Here is a 10072-nt window from a genome sequence, read left to right as displayed (position 1 = left end):
ATGAATGCAACACTTACCTTATCGTTATCGCCAGCTGTGTATGATCTCTGTGGCTGCAGCACAGGTCTCCAGAAGGTTTATTATGTTGTGTTGTCGTTACCTTCAGGTGTGCATGATCTCTCTGGCTGCAGCGCAGGTCTCCAGGATCCGGAAGGTTCGCCTGCAGAAGAAGCTCTACGAGGAGAGCAGAGGAGCGTCCCGCAGCCGAGAGAGGAAGGACAGCTCCTGGTACCCGGCTCACTTTGACGACGAGTGATGAGATGGCAGCTACCTGCATGGTACCTCCCAGTACCTCCCATGGTACCCAGAATGATGAATGACTCCAGTTACCCCCCCCGGGAACGTCCCCTACGTACCTCCCATGGTACCCAGAATGACTCCCGGTTACGGTATCACCCAGAATGAGGAATAACTCCTAGTACTACAGTTGTACCGTTTGAAGAACTTCTCATGTGCTGTGCTGCCGTTTGCAGTTCAGTAGATTGTCAGAATGTCGTCAGTGCTGCACACAACGAGGCAGGAACAGGAAACGGATCAAAACGCCACCTTATGACCACCTCATATACATATACAAAGACTGTTTGCCAACTTTGAATAAATAAATACAGTATACATAAATAAATGAATGGAATGAAAACATAATTCATGAGGAAGCATACTTATTCATTATCACGACGGCAACAAGGTCAATGTAAACGTTATTGTCCACAAGGGAAATTTGTCTTGGGCTTTCACCCCAGCTACAGCCACACATAAAACATCAATGACAACAAAAATACATTACAGATGAAGACACAACATTACACCATATAGCACACATGATGTGGATAATCTATCCTCACGTAGTTACCGCTGTTTCAGAGCCTCGTTCAACATCTTAGTTGATGCTGATACAAACGATTTTTTTAATCTGATGTATTTCCACTTTGGTTCTTTGTATCTTCTCCCAGAGGGCAGAAGTACAAACTCGCCATTTAAAACATGGGTAACATCACTGACGAGCCTGTTTTAATGTAGCCTGCTCATAAATAGACTGCAGAGAGGGGAGTTGCCTTACCCCTATGATCTTGGCAGATGTATAGATGCATGCATGCGTTGTGAGCTTGCCCCCGTCTGACGCGGGTCGGGGGCCCCGAAACCCGCAAGCTGGGACCCCCGAAAACCACCCCTCGGGGAAAGGCACCCTTTCAATACCACCGGAGACCTATTACATTATGCGGAGCGGCGCATGTGCGGGCGTCGCGCCGAACGGGATAGCCCTGACGAAAACATCAAAGGTTGCGACCATAAAAAGGTCAAAGGTCGCGACGTGTCGCAAAATACGCGACGAGCGCCCGTTTTCCGCGGAGACCGTAAGTCTCGACGAAAGCTCAAGCTCGTCGACAAATTCGGCCATACGTCATGGCGAGCCGCCAAGTTGCATGGCCACCAGTCGCGAACGTGGATCGAACTTGGATCTCGCTGTATATCGGATGTTCTGTGGTCTTTAGGGTCTAATGAACATCCAGTGGATGTTATGTGGTCTTTAGGGTCTAATGAATCATTAGCCTCAAAAGGTGCTCTGATTTGCCAGTGGAGGAAATTATTGACAGGCAAAATCACTCAATAGTGACATCTTCGAGTTGTGCTTGAAATGTACCGTAATTCTCCAAAACTGTTAATACATTCTTTAATCAATCAATCAATCAATCAATCAATCAATCTGCTGGCAATTATTTTTCTTTCGCTGCAGCTCAAAAGGCTTCAGAACACACAGAGAAAACCCCAGACCACAGAACATCCAGTGAATGTTCAAAGTTCAGGTTGTTTGTGTGTAAAAAACCTAAAAGAAAAACATCCATGAAAAGTTAATGTCATGAAAGCTTTAATAAAGCACATGTTTTTCCTTAACTTAAAATATATGCGTAAAATAATGGTGGTAGTGCCTCCCATTTGGCGTGTAATAAAACAAAACAATCAAAAAGGTAACATTGTATAAAAAACAGCTAACAAAATGTGTAATACATTACACTGTAACGTCATCCTCTAGCAAATAACAATAATAAAGTCAACATAAATGGTTTGTTAAAATGAGAAGAAAACAAAAGAGCAGGAGAATGGAGGCCTCCGGTGACAGGATTGATTGATTGAACCGTTTATTAGACATAAATGTAATAACAGCAACAGAGCCAGGAGGAGCGGGATGGGGAGCCTGCTGCTGAAAAGTGGATTTTCAGGCCTGTTTTAAAAGATGTAAGTGATCTGCATTTTCTGAGGGAAGGGGTCAGGAACATCCCATGCCTGGGTGGCCGTGCAGTAGAAGGAGAATTTACACATATTTCTTTTGAAATATAGGAGCAGCATAATAATCCATATTATTGATCCTCCCTACGAATATACAGCCGTTTAATTTGATCCTCCCAGTGAGCTCATTTATAGAGAAGTCTCCTGGACGATTACACCCCCCCCCCCCCCCCCCCCTACAAGAGTATCTGTGTCAATCACTTCCGGGTAGCTATGGAGCTACGTAGCAGTAGCAACACAACAGAATGACCTCAGCTGTACTCAACACTATAGACATACTGCTATTGTCGTTGTTATTTCCGTTTTATCTTAGTAGATTATAGATAGATCTTTATTTGTCATTGCAACGTGTACAACGAAATGACAAGTATTAGTATTCTACTACAGCGGTGCCTGATGGGCACTGGCCTACTTGGAACGATGCAAGTTGGAAATGCATGTCCCACCCCAGATATTATGCGTTTGGGCCCTGTCCAGAGCCAACAGTTAAGTGTATTAATGTTTCAGAACAGATGCTTTGTTAATCAGTTACGAACTTACAAAGTAAAACATGTCGGATCAAGTATCTGTCAATCACATTTATGACAACTACCGGAACACACTCCTACAACAGGACCTCAGAGCGGAAGTAGGGGGCGTGGCCAGGGATATTGTCTATAGTGGGAACTTTCTTTTTTTACCCCATGGTGTGAATGCAATGGTGTCCCGAGTGACCCGAGTTATTTAAACTTTGGTCTCACCGTTTACAGCGGACACCTCATAATTTGTCCTGTGAGAACTGTGGACACGCTGGTGTCTGGTAAGGTGACTTGAGTCACTGAAACTCTTGTCACAAAATTTACATTGGAAAGGTTTTTCTCCAGTGTGGATACGCTCGTGTGTCTTCAGGCCATCTGACACTCTGAAACTCTTGTCACAATATTTACATTGGAAAGGTTTTTCTCCAGTGTGGACACGCCAGTGTCTCTTCAGGGTAACTGAAAAGCTGAAACTCATGTCACACAGATTACAGTGGAAAGGTTTTTCTCCAGTGTGGACATGCTGGTGCTTCTTCAGGGAACTTGACTCACTGAAACTCTTGTCACACAGATTACATTGGAAGGGTTTTTCTCCAGTGTGGATACGAAGGTGTGACTTCAGGTGACCGACCTGATTGAAACTCTTGTCACAATGTTTACATTGGAAAGGTTTTTCTCCAGTGTGGACATACTGGTGTGTTTTCAGGTTACGTGACCGACTGAAACTCTTGTCACAATGTTTACATTGGAAAGGTTTTTGTCCAGTGTGGACACGCTGGTGTGTCTTGAGGCGAGATAAATCAATGAAACTCTTGCCACAGTGTTCACATTGGAAAGGTTTTTCTCCAGTGTGGACACGCTGGTGTGTCTTCAGGCGAGATAAATCCCTGAAACTCTTGCCACAGTGTTCACATTGGACAGGTTTTTCGCCAGTGTGGACACGCTGGTGTCTGTTCAGGCTACAGGACAAAATGAAACTCTTGTTACAATGTTTACATTGAAAAGGTTTTTCTCCAGTGTGGACACGCTGGTGTCTCTTCAGGCGAGCTAAATCAATGAAACTCTTGACACAGTGATCGCATTGAAAAGGTTTTTCTCCAGTGTGGACACGTTGGTGTGACTTCAGGTTACATGACACTCTGAAACTCTTGTTACAATGTTTACATTGGAAAGGTTTTTCTCCAGTGTGGACACGCTGGTGTCTGTTCAGGCTACCAGACCAATTGAAACTCTTGTTACAATGTTTACATTGAAAAGGTTTTTCTCCAGTGTGGACACGCTGGTGTCTGGTCAGGCTACATGCCATACTGAAACTCTTGTCACAATGTTTACATTGGAAAGGTTTTTCTCCAGTGTGGACACGCTGGTGTCTCTTCAGGCGAGCTAAATCACTGAAACTCTTGACACAGTGTTCGCATTGAAAAGGTTTTTCTCCAGTGTGTACACGAAGGTGTGACTTCAGGTTACATGACTCTCTGAAACTCTTGTTACAATGTTTACATTGAAAAGGTTTTTCTCCAGTGTGGACACGCTGGTGTCTGTTCAGGTCACTTGACCGACTGAAACTCTTGTCACAATGTTTACAGTGGAAAGGTTTTTCACCAGTGTGGACACGAAGGTGAGACTTCAGATTACTTGAAACACAGAAACTCTTGCCACAGTATTCACATTGGAAAGGTTTTTCTCCAGTGTGGATATACTGGTGCTTCTTCAGGGAACCTGAGACTCTGAAACTCTTGTCACGCCGTTCGTCATCATTGTCATCTTTACTGGTCTCCTCCCAATCATCACTGTCTTCAGTGACTTCAGTGTCAGATTCAAGTTTAACTTCAACTTCAGAGCAGTGGGAAGATATGTCTTCATCAACATCATCATCATCTTCTTTGTCACCTTTCACTGCTAGTAATGTCAACGTTGACCCACCAGGTTCCTCTAGTCTTTGAATTAGTTTCTCCTGTTCCTCGTTAAGCTCCTCCTGTTCCTCTTTAATGTGTGGAGACTCTGGTTCCTCCTGGAGCAGACTGGGGCTCCTCTCCTGTTCAGGAGAAACCTCCTCTTTACACACAGCCATGTGCAGGATGTCTAGGAGCGGAAACATAACATGATCAACACTGGATTCCTAAAATGTAAATCCATTCTTCTTCAATGTACAAAATGAGCTATTACCTACCAAGATAAGATTGACTAAACCGTTACTAACTACCATAGTAAAGTAATATATTCAGTTACTTTAACTCCAAAATGAATAATGGTGTTACAAATATAGCAAATATTTTACAATACAATTAAGTGCTCATTTGAGAGTGGACGAACACAACACATCTGTCTCAACACCTGAACATGTCCGGAGCACTCTGTCTTCTATAAACACAACACCAGATATCTGTCTAAACACCTGAACGTGTCCAAAGAGCTCTGTCTTCTATAAACACAACACCAGATATCTGTCTAAACACCTGAACGTGTCCAGAGAGCTCTGTCTTCTATAAACACAACACCAGATATCTGTCTAAACACCTGAACGTGTCCAAAGAGCTCTGTCTTCTATAAACACAACACCAGATATCTGTCTAAACACCTGAACGTGTCCAAAGAGCTCAGTCTTCTATAAACACAACACCAGATATCTGTCTAAACACCTGAACGTGTCCAGAGAGCTCTGTCTTCTATAAACACAACACCAGATATCTGTCTAAACACCTGAACGTGTCCAAAGAGCTCTGTCTTCTATAAACACAACACCAGATATCTGTCTAAACACCTGAACGTGTCCAGAGAGCTCTGTCTTCTATAAACACAACACCAGATATCTGTCTAAACACCTGAACGTGTCCAGAGAGCTCTGTCTTCTATAAACACAACACCAGATATCTGTCTAAACACCTGAACGTGTCCAGAGAGCTCTGTCTTCTATAAACACAACACCAGATATCTGTCTAAACACCTGAACGTGTCCAAAGAGCTCTGTCTTCTATAAACACAACACCAGATATCTGTCTAAACACCTGAACGTGTCCAGAGAGCTGTCTTCTATAAACACAACAGCAGATATCTGTCTAAACACCTGAACGTGTCCAGAGAGCTCTGTCTTCTATAAACACAACACCAGATATCTGTCTAAACACCTGAACGTGTCCAGAGCTCTGTCTTCTATAAACACAACACCAGATATCTGTCTAAACACCTGAACGTGTCCAGAGAGCTGTCTTCTATAAACACAACACCAGATATCTGTCTAAACACCTGAACGTGTCCAGAGCTCTGTCTTCTATAAACACAACACCAGATATCTGTCTAAACACCTGAACGTGACTAGAATGCTCCGTCTTCTATAAACACACCACCAGAGATGTGTGTGTGTGTGTGTGTGTGTGTGTGTGTGTGTGTGTGTGTGTGTGTGTGCGTTACCAGCTAATGTTCGGCACCGTTGGCCTGATCCAGGCCAAACTGTGCACACACACTCTCTGGATGCCAACGACGAACCTCTGCCCCAAATATTCCACAACGGCCTGTTATAGCGCCAACAGGAGGCCGATTTTGGCAAAACACATTTCTGTAGATTACTCATACACATTGTATCCATACATCACACAATTCGGTATACACTGAATTCTATATAGTCATGTGATCAACACGGATCTTCACCATTTCCTATCCTGATTGGCTAAGATTGGCTTCCAAAGCTCACATGATTGGTCCATTTCGAAGACAATGCCACAAGTCACAAAAAACAGTGTGCAATTTCCGCACGCACATTTCCACTAGGCCGAGGACGACATGCCACTCATTCTTTTCCGGATCAGTCTCACGGTGGCGCTATAACAGTTCCTGTTTTTAGCTATAACTGCATCAATCTGTGTACAACTACTAGAGGCCATGGAAAACATTTTCCCTGCATCCCTCCACATCTGCTGGTTATAGCACCACCATGAGGCTGATTTCTGCAAGACACATTGTTTATAGTCGCACATTTCTCATCCAAATCTCACGCAAATCAGTACACATGATCTCCGTAGTTATGTGATCAAGTGGAGTCTGTTGGATTTCCCAGATTCTACACCGACTGGCTAAGATTGCCTTCCAAAGTTTTCAGGAGTAGCCCGTTTTGTACAAAATGCTGCAAATGTCCTTCTCATCCAGAATTCTATCCTTTAGAGATGCTATGAGTGATCTGGCACAACAAAGACATGTTTACATTACTCATAAAAGTTTTGCCAAACATTACACGCACTCCTATCTTCCTGGTGCCCAGAAGGGCACCTTTTATAGGTTTGTTTTAATCTCACGGCCCCAGAAAGGAAAAAAAGGGTACCTCTGAGACCTCAGTGTCGACCCCTGCTGCTCTGATCTGGTAGTAAATTAGTCCTGCCACTCAGTGCATGACGTTAAGAAACAGAAGCTCAATTTGACAATGACAGCTTGAAATGTGGACCGATGGTAGCTTAAAATATGTCCATGGAGTAGCTCTGGTGCTGTACGTCTGTGAGTCCGTCTACCCACTCAGATTACAACATTAATAACAGCCTTTTTTTGAGGGGCTATTCAGCTGTAGTGACGATCTTTGTCCTAACGCAAACATTAAAATGCCATTGATTAATGAATGGAGAATTTACATCACAGGAACCCGTTTTGACAGCATGCCCTTGCTGACGTCCACGATACCCCATCTGAAGATATTTAAGGCCAAGAAAAACATTTTTGAATAGTTCAACTAGCCGATTTACAAGCTCACGTGTGGATGTAGATCAGCCCCCTCAAGGAACCATGAGGGTCCCTGGATCACAAATACATAACTAATATAGAGCATATTTGATCAAATTTAGGAGCCAAACTTTTTTGACAAATTAATTTAATTCAAACGCGCACGACACATGCACATCCACGACATGCATGCGCACGTGCACACGCACATGCACGCGCGCATGTGTCCTCTTTTTGGTAATTCAGAATATGTTATGCCTAATTTAATTAGTATTAGAACTGGCCCTCTGGTATATTGCACGGACCACCATAATACTACAAGTCCCACAATGCACTGCGAGTGCATTGTCACGTATTGAGGGCACGCAAGCGCAAGCAAGGCTACATGCACGTTAGCGTGCATGTAGCCCCCGATACTAGAATACAACGATAGTGTTATTCCTTAGGGTAATATGTCGTACAAATACACGATAGTGTTACTCAGGGTTATATGCAACAAAGACTAGACGCTTACCTGAAAGACTAGGGCCGTTTGTCAACAGTTCTCCTCGGGAGTATCTCTACTTGTGAGGACGGAGTCACTCAGTACTCCTAGACAGCACTGTTGCCACACTCTGTGAGAGAAACAAGCAACCAGGTTAGCAAAGCAAAGCAAAGTTACTATTTATTTACCCAGGGTAACTGGACTAAGCTCAAGAACTTGTTTACAGCCAGGCCCTGCTCATAGAACAACTAACAACATTTTAACAACAACACAAATCTTGTTGTTCCTGTGTAGGGTCCTTAGTCCTTAGTTAAATGTATAGGGTCCTTAGTTGGAGAAATGTATTAATGTGGAGGTCCTTGACATGGAGATGTGTGAGAATCACTGCTTTAAACAACATTAGGAAACAAGCCTAAATAAGTGACTTAACTTTAATATAAACAAGCCCCAAAAAACGCAACCCACAAGTACCAATATTTATAAGCAAGTTCACAGGAAAAACAAGCCCCAAAGCCGCTTATGATAAGCAGACATGGCAACATTGTGGGACGGTGGAATAGCTGCAGTGTTGCCAACTCTTGTGAGAGAAGCAAGCCAAAATAAGCCCGATAATATCGCCATATCACTAATAAATACATAGTTGATGCATTTACCATAATAAATACTATGCATGTCTATAATTATGAATGTTTTTGGTCATTTATTATACTAGTCCACACATAGTAGAGACACCAGACCCATTCTGTCACCCAAAGTTCCAAACCTATGAGTAATTATAGGATTTACATTAAAGGTCCGCTGACATGCCCCGAAATTAATATGGGTGGTACAGCACATCACGTGGTCTGACTGAAAACAGTTTGAAACAGTTTGAAACGGGGCTACGGCGCTAGCAACAAGTGGCTATAGGTCAGGCTAGCGTTTTTGACGGTACATTTAGCGTCATATTGGCTATAAATGTAATTGAAAAAAATTATTTTTTCGCCAGAAATGCTTAGTTTGAATGCAATTGAGGTTGGCGTGGGGTTTTTTAGGGGAACTGCAGCACAAGCGCAAATTTTGGACTGGAGTCCCATGTTCCCCCGGTCGCCAACACCCCTGTCTGCCCGCTCTGAGACCTCTCAGCCCCGCAGCGCGACAGTCGCGACTACGGACGGTCTGCTGTTGTCTGGCCGCTGTGAGAGCAGCGCGACTACTGTTCTTTTCCCCTCTCAGCCGCAGGCTGACATGTACACCCTCGCTCTCACTCTGTAATACCGTAGTTAGTTACCACAACATTGTTCAAGTGAACTATAGTGTGTTTATGTTTGTATTCATTGTAATAATAAATATCGCTATGCCGAGGCATAGTCTTGCGGACGAGATCATGAGCCTCTACGGGGGACTGGGCATGTGTGTACACACACAGCATAGCAACTTATGCTACTATTTTGGTGTCACATTTAGCTTGAATACTGGGTGAAAGTCTCATTCAAAAAATTAATTTTTCGCAACATTGTTCAGGTGAACTGTGTGTTTATGCTTGTTCATTGTAATAATCAATATCGCTATGATTATTTTATTTATCGCCGCGTCGCTCCGCATGACAACATACAGTCTAGCCCGTCTACGCACACACACACACACACACACACACACACGCAATGGCACGGAATCTGCCTCGGGCGTCTGTAGCTCTCTTCCCCGCTGTCATGCACTATAGCCGTGTGTGTGTGCGTACACACATGCCCAGTTCAATGCGGGGACCTGACCAGAGACTATACGTCCGTCCGTCCGTGTGTGTGCAGCCTGCATCTGAGACGGGCTAGACTGTATGTTGTCATGCGGAGCGACGCGGCGATAAATAAAATAATCATAGCGATATTGATTATTACAATGAACAAGCATAAACACACAGTTCACCTGAACAATGTTGCGAAAAATTAATTTTTTGAATGAGACTTTCACCCAGTATTCAAGCTAAATGTGACACCAAAATAGTAGCATAAGTTGCTATGCTACCACGGCCACCAAGCCCGGCGAGCCCGCATAGAAGTCGTTGGGGAAAGCTTTCGCCAGTCTGACGTCAGAATCATGATAGCATTGT

At 43.6% G+C, this 10072-nt stretch overlaps 1 protein-coding gene across 1 annotated transcript in view; it reads left to right on the top strand.

Moving 5' to 3' along the window:
• The window catches only part of LOC308320042 (tetraspanin-33), a 6190-nt gene extending 5652 nt beyond the window's left edge, over positions 1-538 (top strand). The window contains exon 8 of the mRNA XM_080770344.1: positions 107-538. Within this exon, the coding sequence (XP_080626470.1) occupies positions 107-256 (150 nt within the window). The 3' untranslated portion in view covers positions 257-538. The remainder of the gene's footprint in view (positions 1-106) is intronic.
• Positions 539-10072: the final 9534 nt, after the last annotated feature.

Source organism: Protomyctophum bolini (assembly GCF_963924005.1).
Source record: "Protomyctophum bolini genome assembly, chromosome: 8".
In the NCBI taxonomy this organism is placed as follows: domain Eukaryota; kingdom Metazoa; phylum Chordata; class Actinopteri; order Myctophiformes; family Myctophidae; genus Protomyctophum; species Protomyctophum bolini.
This window is presented reverse-complemented; position numbering and strand designations above follow the sequence as displayed.